The sequence below is a fragment of the Taeniopygia guttata genome, chromosome 5 (assembly GCF_048771995.1).
Source record: "Taeniopygia guttata chromosome 5, bTaeGut7.mat, whole genome shotgun sequence".
Lineage (NCBI taxonomy): Eukaryota > Metazoa > Chordata > Aves > Passeriformes > Estrildidae > Taeniopygia > Taeniopygia guttata.
Window position 1 is genome coordinate 39908501 of NC_133030.1, and position 21463 is coordinate 39929963.

Sequence of the window (21463 nt, forward strand, 5' to 3'; positions counted from 1 at the left end):
CTAGTTAATATCTGTGTATTGTAAAACAATTTTTATGATTTTTCTTTTATACTCCAAAGGTTTTAAATGCTATGTTAAAAGAAGTATGTACAGCATTACTGGAAGCTGATGTTAATATCAAACTTGTGAAGCAACTTAGAGAAAATGTCAAGTAAGTGAAATAATCAAAATGCATTTAACTTTTGATATTTGTAAAAGTTGTAATTTGAGTTTACAAAAGAACAACTTTTTTACTTATATATAACTTAATATGTTGGGTTAATTTATAACTTAATGTATTGGGGTTTTTTTTTAGAAACACGCAGTTGACTTTTAACAGGAAAATAGCTGTTTGAACTAAATGAAAACAGAAGAGTCTTTGGTCAAATTTAGCTATTTATTGCTGTTAAAGGCTTGTTTCAAAAATCTGTTGCTGTGATTAGTTGAGTCATCTGATAAACAAGTTCTTCATTACTTCCTAGACACATCTTCACATCTTCTGTGCTGGTTGTAAATAAACCTGTGTATGTGACTAGCACTGTTACTTTGCCTATTTTTAGATTAAGCACATGCAAGTCTGAAAGATTTTAGAAACCTTTGTCCTCTGCATAAGCATGTCTCCAGTGCATGTCACTTCTTAAGTACATCCTATCTGAAAACTCAGAACAAATCAGGGTGCTGTTGCAATTGCAAAAACTTTATTGCTAGGTTCAAGTGGTGCTTTAACTTATGCTAGTGTTTCATGCTTTTCTCAAACTCAGGTCTGCAATTGATCTTGAAGAAATGGCATCTGGCCTTAACAAAAGAAAAATGATCCAGCATGCAGTCTTTAAAGAGCTTGTTAAGGTAGGACTTCAAAATTCTGCATTGCATCACTTTCCTTGTACAGTCTGGGCTTGGAAGTAATGCAGTAGCAAGTCAAACTTTTAGGTGATTATGTGGTACCTGCAGTTGTGCTTTCTGATGTGAAAGCATAATTGCAATACTGCAAACAGCACTATTCTCATTGAAACTACATCCTGGGCATATCTCAAACTAACTTTAGTTTAAGCTTTAAGTTCAATTGTTCTTATACATCAATTAAAATGTAAAGACAAGAATAAAGTACTGCAAGCTTCTAGACTGCCTCTGGTTGTCCCAGAACACAGCTTTGCTACCCTAATGTTCAGACTACTTATAAGCCTTTGGAAAAGTGATAAGTAACAACCCAACAGCTCAATGCAGCATTTCTCATTAATCTGCCTGCTTGGTCAAATCAGGACTTGAATATCTGTATTCTGCCCTCTTTCCAATTAACATTTTTTCTTCTGTAGTCTGTGCCCAGAGGGGTAGTGGCTCTCAGGAGTGTATCTACCTTGTACTCATTTCACAACAATGAAGGCAGCAACCTTAAAAAAATCTTCTGAGCTGTAGGATTCCCACTGGAAGAAGCCCATCCTGAGGAGTGGCAAGAGTGGGTGGAGGTCACCTTTCTCTGTTGGTTGTTATTCTTGTGCCATATATACAGGCCATCCTGACTGTGATTGGTGTTAGAAAGAGATTAACACTATTGTTGCAGAATTATTATGCAGAACATTATATACTATAGATACCTTGTAAGGGCTGTTGTTGTTCATTGTAAATCAGCAAAAATCTAAGCCAAATTAAGATGAGACTCTGCAAAAACTGTTTTTCTCCTTTGAATATGAAACCAGGCACCTAGCGTGACTGTGATACCAACTGTTCCATGTGTCCTAGTTTAGGGCAAATTTGGGGAAAACCCTCTGAAAGGAGCCCCCAGGAAATAAACCCCCACGGCCCCTCCCCACCCACCTGGTTCAGGGAAAAATTTCCTCTGAGAGAGAAGTGGAAAAGAACCTGTTTATTCAACAAACAAAGCACTCCCCAGCACCAAAACAATTAACAACACCAGATGACAACAAAACTCTTTCACCCCTCTGAAGAGATGAACAAATCCAGAAAGTCTTTCCTGGGAGTGGTCGCCCGGGTCTGGACGCTGGGGATTGCTCTCCAGCACTGGGGATGGCTGCTGCAGATCACAAAATGCAGGCTCCTGGTGTTCCTTGGTGTTTCCCAGATCCCAGTCCAGAGCAGGTTGGATGGTATTCAGGAAGAGGAAAGGAAAAAGCAACAGTCCAGGGAAAGAATTGGACTGCTTAGCTAACCTAACTAGGCAAAAGCAGAAGCAAGCAAAGCAAGAAAGCAGGCAAAGCAAGCAAGCCAAGCAAGCAAAGCAAAGCCAGCCAGCCAGCCCTAGCCTTTTCTAGACAGCAGACCATGGGGGGAGGTGAACCAGATGATAACAAGGCAAAACAAACCTTCACTTTCAGAGTCAGTTCTGAAAGCACAGAACATAATATCAAACGTAAACAGAACACTCGATTGGAGATACAAACACCATAACAGTCACCCTAGGACACCATGCTATTGAAATTTGGTTCTGTTACCTGTGTTACTTTGTTCTTTAGCTTGTAGATCCTGGAGTCAAGGCATGGACACCTACCAAAGGAAAACAGAATATTATAATGTTTGTTGGTTTGCAAGGAAGTGGTAAAACAACAACTTGTTCAAAGGTAAGTGCAGTGGATCTCTTTGCATGGCTTTTGGTTTATGTTCACATCTGCAGCAAGGCTTTCCCTGTTTCTTAGTGTAAGGTCAAACACCATTCCTTGTGGGATTGTCCACTACCTGTGACAGGAAGTTGTAATATCTGCCTTCCATTTTCCAGGAGCCTCCTGGACTGTTTGTGCTTCACTGTGTTGCTTCTCCAGCAGATGTCAGGGTAGTTTAAGTCCCCCACAAGAACCAGGGCCTATGACTTTGAGGCTGCTTCAAGCTGCCTGTAGAAAGCCTCATTCACTTGCTCCTTCTGATCAGGTGGCCTGTAACAAGTACCCACAACAGCATCACCGTCACTAATCTGCCCTTTTATCTCAAACCATAAGCTCTTGACTTGCTCATCATTCACCCCAGGAAAGAGCTTGATACATTCCGGGTTGTTAGGAGAAATTATCCTGTGGAAAAAAGACACATCTTTGTTGTTTTTTGCCATGTCCTTTTGAGAGATGCACATAGTGAAATACTCAGTATAGTCTGCTCTGATTTCAGAAGACTTTCTTAGTGCTTATGTAGGTGGACTTTATTTTGAACATTTGTATTTGGTCAGTGTTTTGTGAATATACATAGCACCCGTAAAGCTGAGTGTTGTAGGAAGGTTAAGGATTCTGTCCACTGCTTTAAAACATGTTCTTTCAATGTAAATACCTTTGTTCCTCTGAAAGTACAAAAACAGAGCTGTACAAGTTGTAGCCATTATGGTACTTGATACTGAAGTATTGCTTTGGGTAGTTTCTACATGCTAGTCCAGTCTGCAGTATTAACACTAAAGAGAGCTCAGGAGTTAGTAAAATGGGAACTTAAGTTATTTGTAGTCATTCCTAGAGATTGCCATTTCAAGAAACTGAAATCAGAAGCAGAATCAAGCAGGTGTTTTCATCTTGCCATTAATAAATATTTATAACATGCTTTTCTAAATAATGGCCATGTTAACTGTGAGCAGTCTTACTCTATGGCCTTAGTTATAGAAGGGCTGGCTTGAGTTTGTGTCCTCTGTGTGTGACTTCAGGCTGTTAGAAGTGTCATGACAATGGGACTTTAGTTTAACTGCTTGTTTTGGGCTTCATTTCAGTTAGCCTACTTCTATCAGAGGAAAGGCTGGAAGACTTGTCTAATATGTGCAGACACATACAGAGCAGGTAACACAGACTTTGATGATGTAGTTCTCTATCTAAAATATTTGTAGATTTCCTTAAGTAGTCCCTTGACTATACCTGTCTTACAGGTGCTTTTGACCAGTTAAAGCAGAATGCCACAAAAGCAAGAATTCCCTTTTATGGGAGGTAAGCATTTTTCAGAAACACTTTGGAGAACAATTCAATTCCAATTATATATTGTTCTGTTCTGAGTATTTTGCACTAAACCCCATATAGCATGGCCTAATTGCTTTCATTTCAGTAATATATTCTGATTAATACTTGCTCTGATCAGATGAAAATTCTGTCCAGTTCAGTATATTGCCAGGAGTAGCAGGTAGGATAGCATACAAAGAGATCAGGTGCCCAGGAGTACTTCCCTATAGTGCTTACTCAATGTATAGCAATTCACAGACTTTTACCAGACATGGCCAGATTTTTGGGAAGTATCTCACAGATCAAAAGATATAGTTTTTGGATGCATAATTTTTATTATCAAATAGAGACAGAGGGGGACCTGAAGTGTCTTTTATAAAGCGGTAAGTAACTTTCCCCTAAGATTCACTGGAGGTGAAGTGTCTAGATGCTCAGCTAAATATTAATTGAGAGAGGGTCTTGTAGAACTTAGTGCAGCTTCCAGCAGGTGAGACAGACTTCAGGCTTTGTGCTTCAGTTCACTGAGCAGTAAGGGTAAATGGCTTAGTAAGACAGATTATTAACCAATTTTTGCTTTACCTAAGAGGAAATTTCCCTCTTGAAACCCAAATGGCAATTCAGAATTTCGTCATTTGACTATGAACTTGTTAACTCTAAATCTATTTCTCTTTTTGATCAGTTATACAGAAATGGATCCTGTAATAATTGCCTCAGAAGGTGTTGAGAAATTTAAGAATGAAAACTTTGAAATAATCATTGTTGATACAAGTGGACGTCACAAACAAGAAGACTCTTTGTTTGAAGAAATGTTACAAGTTGCTAATGCCATAGTGAGTAGTTTTGAGAAATACAGTAACTTGGCAATTGATGATAGTTGATTAATCTTTATCCTAATGTTCTGTGTGCATTTTGCTTTACCTGTTTGTAATTTAGAAGTTACAAACAGGTGTGAATAAGCAAAGGCTGAATGACCAGTGCTTGTTAGTTTTGTGACCATTTTAATTCTTCTATTCTTCTGTTCAAGGATGCTTGCATATAACCAGACTGCCATTCCTGCTTTAACATTTCCTTTTCAGGATCTTTGCATTGAAAAACTAGATTAAAGAACCAGTCTGATCTGGTTTCTTTTAACTGTGAATACTAAACTTTCTGTGAGTGTCACAAATAATTGCACTGAAACAGAGAAGATGATTGGATAACTTTCAACAGTTTTGATATGTAAATGAAGCTGTTGTTTCTATGGGTTTAAAAAGTCTGGCTATTTGTTTGATTCTGTGGTCTTGCATGACAATATGACACTTCCCACACAATTCCTGCAAATGGCTAACTTATTTTTAGAGGAATGGATACTTAAATATCTGAATGTAAAACCAAATAGAAGATGTTTTCTATTAAATGTTTATAGATTCTAATTATCTAGTTGGTTCAAGATACTAGCTAAAATCACTTGAATCATAACTAATGTGAATAAACCTATTAAACTGTAATGCTTTGTGTTGTAGATAAATCATATAGTCATACAGCATCCAATTTTTTCATGGTCCTTAGATGATACTGTTCATAAAACAGTGGTTCTGTTTTAAACTCTAGCATACAGCTCTTTAAATACTGTTATTGCAGTAAAATCTGCTACTGAACCTATTAAATAATAATAATAATAATAGTGCATGAAAATTGTTTAGGAGAGTAGGAAATTATTACTTTGTGTATCTCATTTCTCCTAGCAACCAGATAACATTGTTTATGTGATGGATGCTTCCATTGGCCAAGCTTGTGAAGCTCAAGCTAAAGCTTTCAAAGACAAAGTAGATGTAGCTTCTGTTATTGTTACTAAGCTGGATGGACATGCCAAAGGAGGCGGAGCTCTTAGTGCGTGAGTACTGTGCTATGATAGTGTCCATCATCTGGCCGTGTACAGCCAGCCGCGCAATGCGCTAGTCCTGTGGAAGTGTCACTGTCACACTGCACAGATTGTAAGTCAGTCACAGTCACACTTATCCTTCTGGTGGGTAGGATCACCTGTTGATGATACTTAAATTAGCATTCAGTGATAGGATGCATTTTCACTACAGTAGTTTATATTGTCACAGGTCAGACTTTTGTCTTCTGAAATCGGCGCCAAGCAATAATCATTGCATATTGTATGTTAGGCATTTTTCCAGAAAGATAAATTTAGGCTCAACAGATATGACTTAAATTAAGAGTTTTGCATCTCAAGAGTTTTTTCCAAAAGGGGAGAAATTGTACCTCGTCATATCTAGTGACCTTAAAACTATAATGCAGATCAAACTTCTGGATTGGCAGTGTCCAGAAACTTGATGAAAAGTTGCCTGCAGTCATACCAAATTCCATTCTTGTTGGACTTCTCATGTGCTGTATCTTGACAGAGTTGTGACCAGAAAATTCTATATCTTCAGCCTCATATGGTTGTTTCAACTCCTTTCAATGATACAGTTTGTCTGGAGTTGAGATTTTTTGTCAAAACAGTCAAAATAACTGACTGTGACCTGCTAAGTCCTTTCCTGTCTTTGACCTGAAGTGTTAGAGTTCCTAAACTGCCATATGTATTTTGCTTTATTTATAGCATAATGTTGGAAGACTAAAGCTTTTGGTATTTTCATTTTGCTCTTTTTCGAGTTGTCATGTGCTTGTGTGCTTTAAGTGTGCTGTGTTTGCTCTGTACTGTCTGTGGACTGGAAACTTAAGTTTTATCTAAAAGACAGTGCCAGTGTGGTGGAAAAGTTTTGAGTTTTCTTATGTCTGAGCTTTTTCCTGTGTTGAAAATGAGATTCTTTGCTATGAGGTACCTTGACGAAATTGTAATCAATGCCTGTCATCTGACAGTATTATCATTAGTATCGGTGTATGTATCAGTAATATCCCAGTGTTAGGATAAACTGGAGATTATTTATTGTTCTTTCTTTTCTCTCAAGTTTCATAAACTCAGCAATGAAAATTAGCAACCTCTATTTCTGATTTTTCCCAAAAGAGTTTGTATTTTATAAAGTATTAATTACAGAAAAATCTTTTTAACTACTCTGAGCTAAACATCCAAGTGCTGGGTGTTTTTTCATTAATAGTTTGAGGAGTAAGGCAGATACTTCAGACAGAATGCATAGTGTTGATGATGCCTAGCTGATTATAGTATAAAAGATGGATGGTGTTTGAGAGGCCATTTCATAAAATATATTTTATTGCAGAGTTGCTGCCACAAAGAGTCCTATTATTTTTATTGGAACTGGTGAGCACATAGATGACTTTGAACCCTTTAAAACACAGCCTTTCATCAGCAAGCTGCTTGGTATGTTCAATGTACAACTGTACTTAAAAGATGCTTAGAATTGGATAATAGAAAGTCAGAGTGTATTTTTTAATGGTAATTTCAGATATGTTTTGTTTATCCAGGTATGGGTGATATTGAAGGATTGATAGATAAAGTAAATGAGTTAAAGTTGGATGATAATGAAGCACTCATAGAAAAGCTAAAACATGGTAAGTTATTCCCAAGGTCTGAATAGCAGATGTATTACAGTGACCTGACCATGGCAGGTTCTCAGTGACAGAGACCACTGAGTTAATTTGTGCTGTGTGTGGACACAAACAACTTGTTCATGTGCACAGTGAGGAATAGTTATTCTTTCTCCAGTAAATGTGGCAGCCAAATAAATGGAGCTTTTCAAATTATAAGTCTGTCAGACTACAACTGCAGAATAACTAGCTTAATGGTTCAATGTGTGCCATCTGAAACTGTTTAGTGAAGAAATTTATCTACTTATCTATGTAGTATAGTATTTACCTTGTGAATACAAAGGCTAGTTAAAAAAGGAGAGTAAGAGCAAAATGCTAGTGTGACTTCTAACTTTTCTTTGTTGTTGTGCTTCAGGTCAATTCACATTAAGAGATATGTATGAACAATTCCAAAACATCATGAAAATGGGACCATTCAGTCAGATCTTGGTTAGTTATCCCCAAAATAATTTTATTTTAAAACTCTTAATTTAAATTTGTTGTAATCTGTGTTCTGTTTTTTAAAAAGGTGAAGTTATTTAATGACTACTGCAGTATGCAACTAATGAACTAACAGTTGTTGCCTATATTTCTTTCTGCTTAGTTAAAATTAGCTTTGCCTATTCTGACACAGCTTTTGTTTTCCACTCTTGAAACAAGGGCATGATCCCTGGTTTTGGAACTGACTTCATGAGTAAAGGCAATGAACAGGAATCAATGGCAAGGCTAAAGAAACTCATGACTATAATGGACAGTATGAATGACCAAGGTAATACATATTTCACCCACTATTTTTTTTTCTTGATTGTTGAACAAGCTTATTTAGAGAGATATTTCTGGAAACAAAAATTTATATCGAAGCATGTATAATGATAGAAAATGACAAGAGATATTTAACGTTCTTGGGAATAGCAAGGAGTACATGTGTCTCCAAATTTCTTAACAAATCTAAATATCTCAAGATACTTTGCCTGTTATTGCTCTGTCTTGTGTAGAGTAGGTGGGATTTCAAATAATTTCCATTCTATTAGAAATCAATGTACTTTTCTTCATTGTATTGTAGCTGTTCATAAATTATTAATGCTATACTTGTAAAGTAATAAGGTATCTTTATTCTGGCATTGCTGTCTTTTTTCTACCCACCCTCAAATTTACCTATGACTTAACCTGGTCTCTGGAATTTAAAGTGTTGCTTCTAGCCCTATAATTCCTTTAGTAGTATGCTCTTACCCTTGTGCTAAACCCATTAATATGGCTTAAGAGCATAATTTATTCACACAAATTTTTTCTTTCATGGTGATTAACATATGAAGATAAGAGCTTTTTAGTATTAGTTCCTAGAATATTCTGTCTCAATTATTTATGTAAAATTTTGCATTGTCACTTTTTAAACTAAGTTTTTATTCTCTGGCTCAAAATTAAATTCTCAACAATGAAAACAGGTTTGCTGTTTGTTACCAGTTGTAATAGTTTTTAATGTCAGTGACTCAATGGATTTTTTTCTTTTCCACACTAATTGCAGAACTTGACAGTACAGATGGTGCCAAAGTTTTCAGTAAGCAGCCAGGAAGAATCCAAAGAGTAGCAAGAGGGTCTGGTGTTTCTACCAGGGATGTTCAGGAGCTTTTGACCCAATACACTAAGTTTGCACAGATGGTGAAAAAGATGGGAGGCATCAAAGGCCTTTTCAAAGGTAAAAAAAAAAACCCAACCCAACCAAACAAAATGCCCCAAACCAATACCTAAAATTTATTACCCAAATACCCCACCCTAAAATTTATTAACTAAGAGGGGGAGGTCACTTGATGTGTGTACACAGAGGAAATGAGGAAATACTGATTAGGGAGAGAAGAAAATAAGTTGCAGCTCACTCATTTTCATGTTTGAAAGTTTTTATGTCAATGGTAAGAGCTGCACTGTTCTTCATGACACCAGTGTATAACTTGGCAAGGGAAGCTACTGTTTTTCTACCAATGCAGACTCGAATTCTGCTATAGTACTAGCAGACTGTTGGTCCTAAATGGACTTTTAGTGGCTGATTTGGTAATTTCTAATAATGAGCTCATGGATTTGAATGTAGAACTTGGAGGTAACATTTGGATTTATTTAATTTCTAGCAGCATTGTTAATCCACTTTCTTATGATTGCTCTTTTCTTTTTGTTTAGGTGGTGATATGTCCAAGAACGTAAACCCGTCTCAGCTGGCCAAACTGAATCAGCAGATGGCAAAGATGATGGATCCAAGAGTTCTTCATCATATGGGTATGTGCTGACTTTATAGCTTCAAGAGAGGACTGTCAATTATAGTGGAGCATTTGAGATACAGAAGTGAGGAAGGGGATGGGAGACTATCTGCATTATTATATCAGTATTAAGTATTTCTAGGGTTTTCTAACAAGAATCAGAAAGTTTAGTCCAAATACTTTGCACTTGGCAGTACTTAATCTAGTCTTTCATTTGGATTCAGCACTCAAAATGATGATTTGGAATGGTGAAGGATGTCCGCGGTAAAACAAATCTTCCTAGACTTCCCTTCTCTTCTAAGATTTGCTCAAGCAGTTAAATTTGACAAGAGCAACTTTAAATAAGGACTCCAATACTTATTGATAATAGTCATTCCATCAGGTTTTTTTTCTTCTGTCTAGCTCTTAATGAACGAGTCATCTTAAAACCTACATAAAGCCTGGTGTTTTGCAGACCTTTCTGTAATTACTCACTCAGTTCTTTATTTTCAATAGCTATTTAAACCTGGTTTGACAGTCTTTGGCTTCAGCCTTTGGCTGTTACTGGAATAGTGTGTGTACAGTAATGATGCCTCAAGCAAGAGAGGTGTGCTTCAGAGTTCATCAACACATTCATGTTCTCACTTATTTTCTGCAGGTGGCATGGCTGGTTTGCAGTCAATGATGAGACAATTTCAACAAGGTGCTGCTGGGAATATGAAAGGCATGATGGGATTCAATAATATGTAAAGAAGCCTTAATAAAAATGGACTTGGTTGACTCTTCATTGCAACTTCAGTAAATGAATTTGCTTTCTTCCTTTTTACAGTGATGAGAGAGTGGTCTTTTGAAATCTTATCCAGGCTTCTCAGTTTCTACATCTAATTTCTGAAAACTATTTTTGCTTAAATTAGTTCTTCTCCACTAATAACTGATGGCACAAAGAGCAATTCAATTTAATAAAACAAAATCATGATGTAAAATTTTAATATTTAGAGACACTTTTTAATCGTTTACATCAAATGACAGCCATTATATTTGTAAACAACCCTGATCTTTGGTTATAGTAACATAAAATGTCACAAATATACTGTAAAATAAAATTTAAGTGGTTATAAACAAGGGAATGGTCTGTGTCTTCAGTTCCTTTTGACTGTCCTTTCAGTATGTAATGAGATTATTTTCTTAGTTTGATTTTTTTCTAAGGACTGTTGTAACTCATGTTTGGCATAGATACTGTAAGAATAGTTCAGTAGCTGAAAATGTGCTATTGGTGCTTGTCTGTGGAGCATTTTTAGAATGTGGATGTGCTGTACTCAGGTTTGTACAAGACTTTGTTGTATAGAATTTCATAATTCTTCCCCTATACACAAAGAATCAAGGGACTGAAAAAATACAGGTGTGCAGATATCAAACTGTCTCATATGCTGAAGATAATCTTCATCCCAGGCTGCCAGATAAGCAGTTCTTTTGCTCTGGAGGTAATTTCTAAAGCATATTAGGTGGAATTCTGTGCTGGTATTGAACTTTAAAACAGAGATAGCTGTATTTAACAGAGCGTACTTCCCCAACATAGCTACATGCTGATCTTAATTTCCTATAGCAGTTTAGTATTTCAGTTTACTGTGTTGGTCTCAAAAGGGTAGAATCCACAGGCACACTTCAGAAACTGGGTAGACCAAGATGAACCTTGAAATCCAACATAGATCTTGGCAAATATGTTAAGCTCTTTTACCCTTATCTTAGAGTAAGAGGGTGTATTATAAATCTTATACACTGCAGTGTTTAGTGTGTAAATGGACACCTACTGCTGTCTAGGTAAAAGTTAAATGCAGTAGTTAAAATAAATGGATCCCTCTGTCAGCCAGTTCTGAGATTGCAGCTAACAGGGAATATCTAATATACAAAATCAGATTCTTGCACTAATAAAACATAAGCTATGCTGTAATGTAGTTTATAATTTGAAACTGTCTCCTGCTTGATTAATGGTATGTGTTCAGTATATGGAGAAAGCTGAAAAATATCCAAGTATACCATCTACCTAAATGCACTGCATTTTATGCATAGCATTAATCTGCAAAAGTAGCAGTTAATTTGAATCTTTGTATTTTAAATATAACAAAATAAATCCTTGCATATCACCAGCTGTTGGGGAGCTGTCCTCAGCTTCTGAAGTGGTGTGCTTACTAAGATTTTTCTTTTTTATAGTATTTTCAGTTCTTGAGTCATATAAACCAATGCAATATGCAAAGCCATGCAGGAAGGAGTATGAAATCGTGGTTTGAAACGCAGTCCTAGGGGAGAGTGGATGGTTAATGCTTTTGATGGAAATCAAACATGAATAGGGATATTGAGGATGAACAGTGAAGCACTGTGCTCCAGGATAGGCTTAGTCAGACTGTCAAGTTACTAACAATTTAACTCTTATTTTCAGCTTGTGGCCTACATTTAGTTTTAACTTTTAGTTCACCATTTCCAAAGTACTAAAACTGTAACCAGATACAAAGAGATCTGTCATTAGGTGAGTGTTGGCAGAAACAAGGGCAAGTTGAGAATGCATTTCCTTTAAAGTATAATATGTGTTATTTCTAAGATTTAAGCTGGAATGAACAAAGTGTATATTGCTCTTACCTTAGCAAGCCAGGTAGAAAATACTTTGGAGCCTGCTTAGAAAAAATTGCCTGAGGAGCTCAAGTCTGGAAAAATACATCCATGATGGAGGCACTAAGAACAAGAGTTCACCTGTATAGGAGCAGGTCTGAATGGATTGGTGACTTACATGGCCTTTGCCTTTCATTACTTGATGCAATTAACTCCTGGCAAATGTGTAACAACACTTCCAGCAGCATTTTCTTGCATTAGAGTTTTTGTCCTCATCCTTTGTGGTATCTCAGAAAAGTCTGCAGAAAAGTTTTGTCTAGCATACAAAAACCATGAAGAACTGGAGTCAAGCAAAATTCACTGGAAATGCTTAGAAGACTGAGGTCTGTCTTCCCTGTGTATATCTTGCTGAAAGCTGTTGCTGCTGTCAGACAATCTTTTGTCTGAGCTGTTTGAGCTCAGGCTGCTGCTGAGCAGCTTGCTAAGAGGAAATGGTTATGGTGGTCAATAGATAGCTGTGTGATAGAAGCTGGACAATTAACTACTAGCATGCACAAACAGCTATGGCTTTATTTGTTAACTCTTTACCTTCCCATAGGACTTAGAACATTAATGTGCTAAACTTATTGAACTTGTCCAAGTTGCACATGCCAATTGTTCTGGGACGTGAAAGATTAAGTTCAATATGACTACAGCTGCTATAACCACAGCAGAGGTGAAGGAAAGTGGGTTGCTTGGTTGATTATTTAATGCTGCTCTTGAGGAGCTGTTACTTTTTTTGAGCAAGTCCTTCACTAAACTCTGTTAAGGGTAAGAAATATTTATGTATCCTAATATTAATTTATTTGCAACTTTAAGTGATGTATGTTTGTTTGCAAGCAAATATTCAGCCCCGTATTTGTTTATTTGTAAGCAAATATTTAGCCCTGTACTGTCTAAAATAATATTCTAACCTTTCATTCTGTAAGCTTTGTTTCTGTAATCATACATTGTATGTCAGCCCTTTTCACAAGGGAACATTTTCTCCCTTATGCTAGCATAATCTAAATCTGTACTTTACCTGGGTTTTTGTCATGGACCCTGGATTATGCTTTGATAATGTGACTAAGAAAGTGTCTAAGAGCCCATATCGTGCTGTAGAGTGTAATTTTTTGGAAACTATTCTTAATGACGAAGAATTGAAAGACAGCTCTTGCTGTCATGTAAGTGCATGTTGCAGCCATTGGTACTAGTCCCCCCCCCCCCCCCCCCCAGCCAAAAAAACTTTAAAACTACTCCCTTCTCAATCCAGTAAAAAGGATGTTTCAGATGCTTCCACCTCCAGCTGTGTTCACTGGTAGTTGACGTTTACTAATGTACATTTTGCCGGGATCAGCACACCCTGGAGGCAGAAGGGTTCTCACCTCTCTCCAGGGCAGCTGAGCAAACCTCTTATCTGGCAAACACTTCTCCCACCCTCCTGGGCATGCATGTTATCCTGTCACCCCGCCGCAGCCCAGAGGCCAGGGCACTCTTGGTCTGCATTTCAAGGAACCTCCGAGGGTTCGTTCTTTACAAAGGGCTGAGTTGCCTGAACCAATACCTAATCCTGCAAGGCTAAGCACAGGTGGTCCTGGGCTAGTAAGCCCCCTAACTACTGTCAAGGGACTCCATCTGCTTCTTAAAATATTATTCTATTATTTTGCAGGGCTTCAAGCCATTTTGGGAAGATGATGTGTGCGTTGCCCCAGAACGTGTGCTTTTCGCTCGGTGCAGTGGGGAACGTTTCCGCCTCTGTGGCGGCACGGCTGTCCCTGGCAGCCCGGCCGCCTCTGGCCTCTCCCCACCTCGCTCCCGGCTCCGGTTACTGCCGGGCTGTGGAGAGAAGCGCGATGCCCGGAGCCGGTGCCAGCGGCGCCCCAGCCCCTGCCGGGCCGCAAGCACCGCCCCGGCGGGCGGCGTGACGGGCGGTGCCGCCCGGCCGCTCTCGCCTCCCCGGGCCGCGGCGGGCCCGCTGCCGCCCTCCCCCGGTGCCGCGGCGGGCGGGAGGATGGAACAGGGGCTGTCCGCCATCACCCTCTACTGTGCGCCCGCCGCCGGCGCCATGGAGCCCGAGCAGGTGAGCGGGGCCCGGGCGGCTCTCCGGGAGCTCCGGGCGGGCGGCGGGGCCCGGGCGCAGCCGCTTCCGGAGCGGGGCGAGGCCGCGGCGAGTCCGGCCGGGGCGTGGGTGGTGGCCGCGGCCTGACGTGCCGGGGGTGTGCGGGGCGGGGAGCCCCCGTTCCCCGCTGTGGCGGCGCGGTGCAGCGGCCCGGCCGCGGGAGGGGCGGTCTGTCTGTCAGCCAGTCCGCCCGTCCGGCCGGCGCGCTGTAATTACAGACAGCGCGGGGCTCCGGTGTCTCCTGCTCGTCGGCGGACAATGCCTCTGACAAACGAGCCTGATGAATATTAGAGTGAGACAGGTTTCCACTTCCCCCGTGCTGTCAAGTTGGCGAAGGCATGGGAGGTGATCAGGGCCAGCTGCTCTTAATTACAGCTTAGCCCGGCTCGCTCGCCCGTCCTGCCGCGGCCGCTCCTCGCTCCGGCCTCGGCTTCGCCCTGTTGTGCTGCCTTTCCAAGGCTTCTTGGGAGGCTGTCTTTACTAATAGTCGTCCTCCGGCTCTCTCTTTTGTTTCTGAAAGACTTATGCTGTTTAATTTCAGTTGAAACACAAGGGTGGAAAGTAAAACAAGCAATATGAAAAAAACCCAAACCACTCAAGCCTTAACAGCTTTCCCCTCCGAACCGTAAGCAAGAAAATTATAAAAAAAGATCAGTAAGACAGCCAAGATAGCATGGTAGAAGTATTTTTCATTAGCTATTACCAGCCTTCTGGTGACTAGCAATATCTGGTCAGTAGATCTCTACAAAGTGAATTACTCATCTTTCTCACTGAAAGTGGACATCACACACTTTGGAGCTTTGGGTCATAAGCTCTTAAGAGGATTCCTGTATTTGACAGGTTAAAAGATGCCGAAGTCAATAGACTGGTCTCCCTATTTCATTTTACTTTTCTTCTTCTTCTCCTTCATAAAACTTTATGTTATTGCATCACCTAATACTACTTGTGTCAGCTCTCCCAGCTTGCCTGCAGGTGTCCAGGCACACCTTATCCTTAATTGTAGTTTGTTTATTTTGGCATTTTATATGTGAACTAAAATTCTATTGTGCTGGGTATTGTATCAGCACTGTCAAAAGATTCCCTGCTCTCTCTCTGTTTCTGGACAAAGGGTGAGGTAGAGTGGATGTAAAGAGGGTAAACAAGGAACTTGAGTTTCAGATCGTTAACTGCCTGATGGGCAAGGTTTGTATGTATAAAGCCAAGAAAAATTCCAAGAGGATATTTAAAAGAAAGGGGAAGTTGCCTTACAGTGTTTACCGAGTACCTTAAGAGTGTTAGCTAGTGAGGCAGAAGCACAAGAGTGACCAGCCTTGGTGTCTTAACAGTTTCCAGAATAGAAGCCAAAGTAAATACTTCTGTGACGTGGCCACAAATGCTGAGTCTTTCAAGACCATATAATGTGTTAGAGAAGGAGGAGCCTGTGGAAGAAAAATGAGGTCAGAAACCTGACTAAAGCCATGCACTAGAAGAAAGATCTTTGTAAAAACTAACATTTAAATTAGAATAGAAGATCAAATTTGTAAAGGAAGATCAAAAGTATAAATTCTCAAACAAGAAATACTGTAACCTTTGAGCTATAAAGTGAATCTAGCTGATAACTCTGGAATAGGTCTGCATTACCAGAGTTTTGGAAAGATAAAATTTATTGGTGATGAACTTTCTAACTTTCTGCTTGTACCTGGGAGAGTTGCCTTTTATTGCTGTGCAGGTGAAACTTAAAAGGCCAGTGATGACTAAAACCCACACTCGGGTTTGTTGACTAGGTAATAACTAAAACAACAGATGACATGCATTATTTTGTTTAATGATGTAGGACTTTGAGCCGGATTGCTGAGGAAGCCAGATTCACTGTTCCTTGGTGAATCCTTACTGTCTTGAGCTATTGCATTTGTCTGAAATATTGTACCAGCTATGTGGGGCTGCATACTGTAGGTAGTGTGAGTGTGGGCTGGGTGTTCAGGGAACTAAAGCTTGCTTTTAAAACTTGAAATATTAAACATAATTTTTTAAAAGTTAAAATATTTGAAGCATTTGCACTAAATGAGCCAAAATCAGATGAAGAGATGTGCTTTTAGAGGATCCCTAAGGAGGGGCTCACATTGCTTGCTTTTATTAATCACAGTGATATTTATGATGTGTTTGCAAGAAACACTGCTCTTCAGTACTGTGCCTAAATAGAAAAGCAGTGTCATTGTATGATGCCAATAAAGGAGTTGGAATGTTCATGAAAAGCTGATTCTGTGGTGCTTTTTGCACAAAAAGATACAGAACCGAGTCATGGGAAGTGGCACTTTTATAATGGCAGCAAGCAGCACGCCCTGGGCTCAGGTTCCTTCACTGCTTTCAGCATTTGTGTTTTTGTAGCTTTGCTCTGTTCCTAAGACTGATAGACAGCAGAGAGATTGCACTGGGCCCCAGATAGTCAGTTTTGTCTTTCTACATGAAAATGTGGTTCTGCCTGAAAATACAATCCAGCTTCATCTGAATTACCCCATTGAAAACTTGCTGCTGGATTCTGCTCTGCCCCTCCAGGAACAAGCCTGAAACCTGCCAGCATGGCTGAAGGGGTGCTGGGGGGGCTGAGATGACTTGCACTTTTGAGAAGCAGTGGTACAGGGCTCAGAGAGATGATGAATGGGTGCACTCCCTCTCCACACTGATCTCACACGTCATCTCTGCCTGCCCTCCCTCTTCTCTATGGGCATGAGAAGAATCCGTGGCTGGAATGAAGGAACGGTTCTGCTCCCCAGGACCCTCTGCTGCCTCTCTCTCCCATGCCCACTGTCTTTCCCGGCTTGCCAAGCCTGCTTGCCTTGCAAAGCTTTGTTGTGTAATCTAGCATGAGAGATGAGGATGGTGATGCTGCACTTGCAGTGATTAAGGGATGTCTTACAGCTGTGTGATAAAACATGTATTTTTATTTATAATTTTGAATTGTGCTCTGTGGAGATCATTAGGCTTGCATAGGGAAGAAGTTGGAATGCATTTTATGCAACCTGGATTCTGCACACACTACACCTGTCATTCCTTATGATACAGTTTCAAATTACATGAGCCTCATGCATTTTTAAAAACCTTCACGGTACATTAAAAACATGTGGTTGGCATTTCCTAACCTCTGTGGCCTTCTCTGCATGACAGAAGTGTTTTCAGCACAGTATTGTGCATTTGATGCAGTAGCATCTAAAAGCTCTACCAAGATGAAGGCTCTGTTTTGATAGCTGCAATACAAAACCTTACTAAAATTCTCTGCCTTCAGGAGTGACTAGCCTAAAGATTTATTGTGACTGGCCTTTGAACTAGAAGTATATATTCTTAATGTGACTGTATTGTAGCATTCAGCAGTTTGGGAGCACAGCTAGACACTGTCCTTCTTGATTTGTATGTTCTTAGCCGCAAAACTAAGTGTTATCCTTTTAACCTGGTCCCTTGTACTAATCATGGTTGCTGATGAAAGCCCACAGGGTCAGATTCCTTCCTGAATCTTTTCAAAGCTTGAGCCTTCTGCTTAGTTATTCAGCTCTCTTTTATGTTAGAGGTGTCTGAACTTGCAAAGAGGTGGCTACAGCCTATTAACTACTTGATTAATTTAATTAGATATTAATTCCAAACCCAACAATAAATATTAAATATTTATTTAATAAATATTGATATTTCTGTGCTTACCAAATTGTTTATTGAAACATGCTCCCCCCCCAGAAGAAACCTTTTGGTTACTTTTAGAGAAGGGATCAGTTTTTACATATCTGCAAACAAGGATGTTTCAGTCTTTTACCTACAGGCAAGCTCTTATAAATGTCCACTGTAAATGCTAATCAATCTAAAATATTTTAAATATCTCATGAAGGTTGTTAAGGGGGAACTTTCTAGTTCCAGAAGCATGTACTTGAGATAATGATTTTTTTTTTTTCCTTTATAGCAACTTTCAAAGGGAGAAAGCGTCTTTGAGAATGTGGAGCTGGGTGTCATAGGAAAGAAAAAGAAAATTCCAAGGAGGGTTATTCATTTTGCAAGTGGAGAAACAATGGAAGAATATAGCACAGATGAAGAGGAAGATGAACAAGAGAAAAAAGACCTGTTGCCACCTGTAGATCCTGTAGGTATTTTAGTTGTAAATTGCTACTTCTGGTTTACTGGGCAGCTCTAAACATTTTATACTTAATTTTTTGTGTCATAAATCTGATACAGTCCTTAGTATTATAAATTCTAATAATTTTATTAGCTTAATGGACTCAGAAATCTGTGGAAAGCATTACTGGGAAGTTTTGTCCTGGAGTTCTCCTGCACTAAAGTAGCCTTATTAATTAGAAATGGGTTTAATTTCTTCACAGTTCTAGTTTGTCCTTTCCAGCATTTCCCTTTCTACTAATACTTGCCTTGTATCTCCTTGATTTATACTGTTGTTTAAAATAAAATTGCAAGGGGGACATTTTTTTTCCTTGTGTTTATTGACACTGAAGATTTAAATCTGTAATTTAGGGTCACCATAACAACAATTTCATATAATTAAAAGAGTATAGGAGGGAAAGAAGCAGATGACTTGCAGAAATAAATGAAGACTAGTGTAACTCATGATACATAAAAACCAGATTTTAAAGGACCTGCCCAGTCCGTGTAAGTAATGTTCATCTGTATTGTAAGCTGTTGAGGTGTTGCTCAGCCTGTGAGTGGAGTTTCCTTTTATTGGTCCAGATTCAAGTGAAATCTCAACAATTAAAGCCAGTAGTGTGCATTGTAGCTTCTAAAATGCATTTTCCTTTTTTGTCAATGATTCTGGATCTATTCTTAGAGGTAAAATGAAATACATAATCTATTTTATTCTGTTGGCCTGTCTGATAAACTATTTTGTAGTGATAGTGTGATTGCAAAGCTTACAGCCACACGTGCCAACTCTGGCGGCAGCAGCTCCTCCCCGCTGGCAGTCAGTCCCAGAGAACATCCACATCCTGCTCTTCATCCCTCCACATGCCCAATCTCATGTTTTATGACCACCCCAGAAACTCGTGTCCCAACCACCTCTACCCTTCTGCAGCAATCCTTGCCTCAGTAAATTGAGTCTGCAGTCCTATTCCCTGCCTGCTGGCAGAGTTCTCTTCTTGGCCCTCTCTGCACTTAGGTGCCTGCACTGAGGTGGAGGCTCCCAAACTGGCTGGGTTCTCCCTGATGTGCTGCTTTGTAGCCAGGCAGCCAGGAGTCATGGCTCTGTGCAGCAGCTCTCCTGCCTGGCTGCACGGTAGAGGCACACCCTGCTGTGGAGCTGCTTGTTACCACACTTCAGAGAACAGGCCTTGCATGCATGGAAACCAGTGCCCTGCTTTCTACTTGATACTGCTGTTGAAATGACTCCTGCACCATTGTTTGGGAATCCATAATTAAGAAATGTTGTGGTTGAAGCTTTCTGTTTGCAATAGTAGACCCTGTATTTATTAATATGTGTATCCATCCTGGGAGAGCTTGGCTTTCTTGAAGGGACTGATGAATTTGACTTTCTGCTTATGCTCTTCTGAAGAAGTGGTGGACCATAAGAGGTTTGCTTTGACTGTCAAGCAGTACCTTTCTTCCTCTCTGTAAAATTAATTTATCTCAAAGAAGAAAAAAGATGGGTTGAGGATTAAGCTCCAGTGAGATTGTGGGAATTCAGTTGGGATTGGGGGTGGCACAAGTGAAGCTGTTTCAATGCATTTTGTATGAATTGATGGCATTGCCCTCTTTCTTGGTAGGCAGTTATTATATACAATAAAAAATAACATTAGCCTGATAGCAGGTAGGATATTATCAGTATTAAATACATACAAACTATATAGTTGGAAAAGAACTGTATTGTAATCACAAACAAGTAAGATGTTAAGCTGCCTTGCTGGGTACTAGGCTGTTTTTTCTTCCATAAGGATCTTCTCAAATAAGAACAGGAACTCTGAAACTTACTGACTATTATGGGAATGTTCAGGTATCTTCAGAGTGAGGTCTGTTCCCCACTAGGCAGTCATGTCAGATATCCATGGATGTCTGAGAGATTTTTGTTCCCAGTTATAATGATGAGGGAACAAGATGTGTGTAATTTCTTGTGCCATTTCCTGACAGTAGAAGAATTCCATGGTGATGCAGTGATGGAAGGCTCAGAAGCCCTGGTGTAGGTGTTGTGAGGGCAGAGACATGCAGGCTGCTGTGCAAATGGACACTTAACTGAAGAGCCCTCAAGTGTGCACCACAGCCAGGAATGCTGCATGATTGTTCCCCTCCTTTCCTAATAGAGATTTTTTTTCTGAATACCAAAAAGAATATTGTATGGTGGAGTTAAGATTGCATTATTCTCCTTTTATAATTTATTAAATCCTTAATTTTGAATACATGTTTTAATAAAAGGACCCCCCAAACCCGAGTAGTTTATTGTGGCGCACACTAGGCCTTATTATGTATTGCTTTTACCTCGGACAGAATGAACTTGATTAGAGCAGGGGTTGCCATTAGGTGAGGCTTACTTTATCTCCTGCATGCTTTGTGTATCCCAGCTGAGCCAGACAATTGAAGAAATGTTAGTCCAAGCTGAGCTTTGGTGTTTTAGCCAACAGCTGCTTTTAAAATGTTTTTTTTTTTGTAGGATTTCTATAAAAGCAATTGAATAGTCAGTTTGCTGAGACCAGCATGTCTAAAACTTGTTATCTCAGTTGGGATACAAAAAAGTATGTTGCAAGTAATAGCTGTTTCTGGACCATTCTATTTTTAGAAAAAGCATATTTAATATTTTGAATAGAAACTTTCCATCATGAAATTTCAAAGCTCTGCTGGTATTAGCATCCTGGCAGTTTTTGAATACGTTTAAGGGAAACAAATATTTTGTTGTGTTGTTAAGAAATGTCTTCAGTAAGTACCTTGGTTTAATTGTGTTTTAGAGCTAGGCAGGCAATGCCAATGTGTTTCTTACTAAGCAAAGCAGTATGTATAAATCCTGGTAATACCATAACCAGAGCACTTGGTGTGGTGGATTCTTGTTACTCATAACAAAGCAATTCTCAAAAAGAACTCAGTTATAAATTTTCTTTGAAACAACTTCTGGTGCTTCTATAGGTCAGCACTCAGTTCATTAACATTGTTGGACAGGGGTGTCCATT

At 39.4% G+C, this 21463-nt stretch overlaps 1 protein-coding gene across 4 annotated transcripts in view; it reads left to right on the plus strand.

The window, feature by feature from the left end:
• LOC100225763 (signal recognition particle subunit SRP54) overlaps positions 1-21463 on the plus strand; it is a 34452-nt gene that overhangs the window by 4977 nt on the left and 8012 nt on the right. For 2 of the 4 annotated variants that reach the window (XM_030274653.4, XM_002200516.6), the window contains exons 4-17: positions 60-151; positions 741-825; positions 2448-2552; positions 3668-3734; positions 3821-3878; positions 4567-4717; positions 5612-5760; positions 7088-7188; positions 7293-7379; positions 7771-7844; positions 8055-8163; positions 8917-9087; positions 9561-9656; positions 10275-10738. In XM_030274653.4, the coding sequence (XP_030130513.1) occupies positions 60-151; positions 741-825; positions 2448-2552; positions 3668-3734; positions 3821-3878; positions 4567-4717; positions 5612-5760; positions 7088-7188; positions 7293-7379; positions 7771-7844; positions 8055-8163; positions 8917-9087; positions 9561-9656; positions 10275-10366 (1437 nt within the window). In that variant the 3' untranslated portion in view covers positions 10367-10738. Of the gene's footprint in view, positions 1-59; positions 152-740; positions 826-2447; positions 2553-3667; positions 3735-3820; positions 3879-4566; positions 4718-5611; positions 5761-7087; positions 7189-7292; positions 7380-7770; positions 7845-8054; positions 8164-8916; positions 9088-9560; positions 9657-10274; positions 10739-13992; positions 14316-18273; positions 18451-21463 lie in introns of those variants that run through there. The other 2 variants (XM_072930211.1, XM_030274658.4) reach the window with 2 other exon arrangements.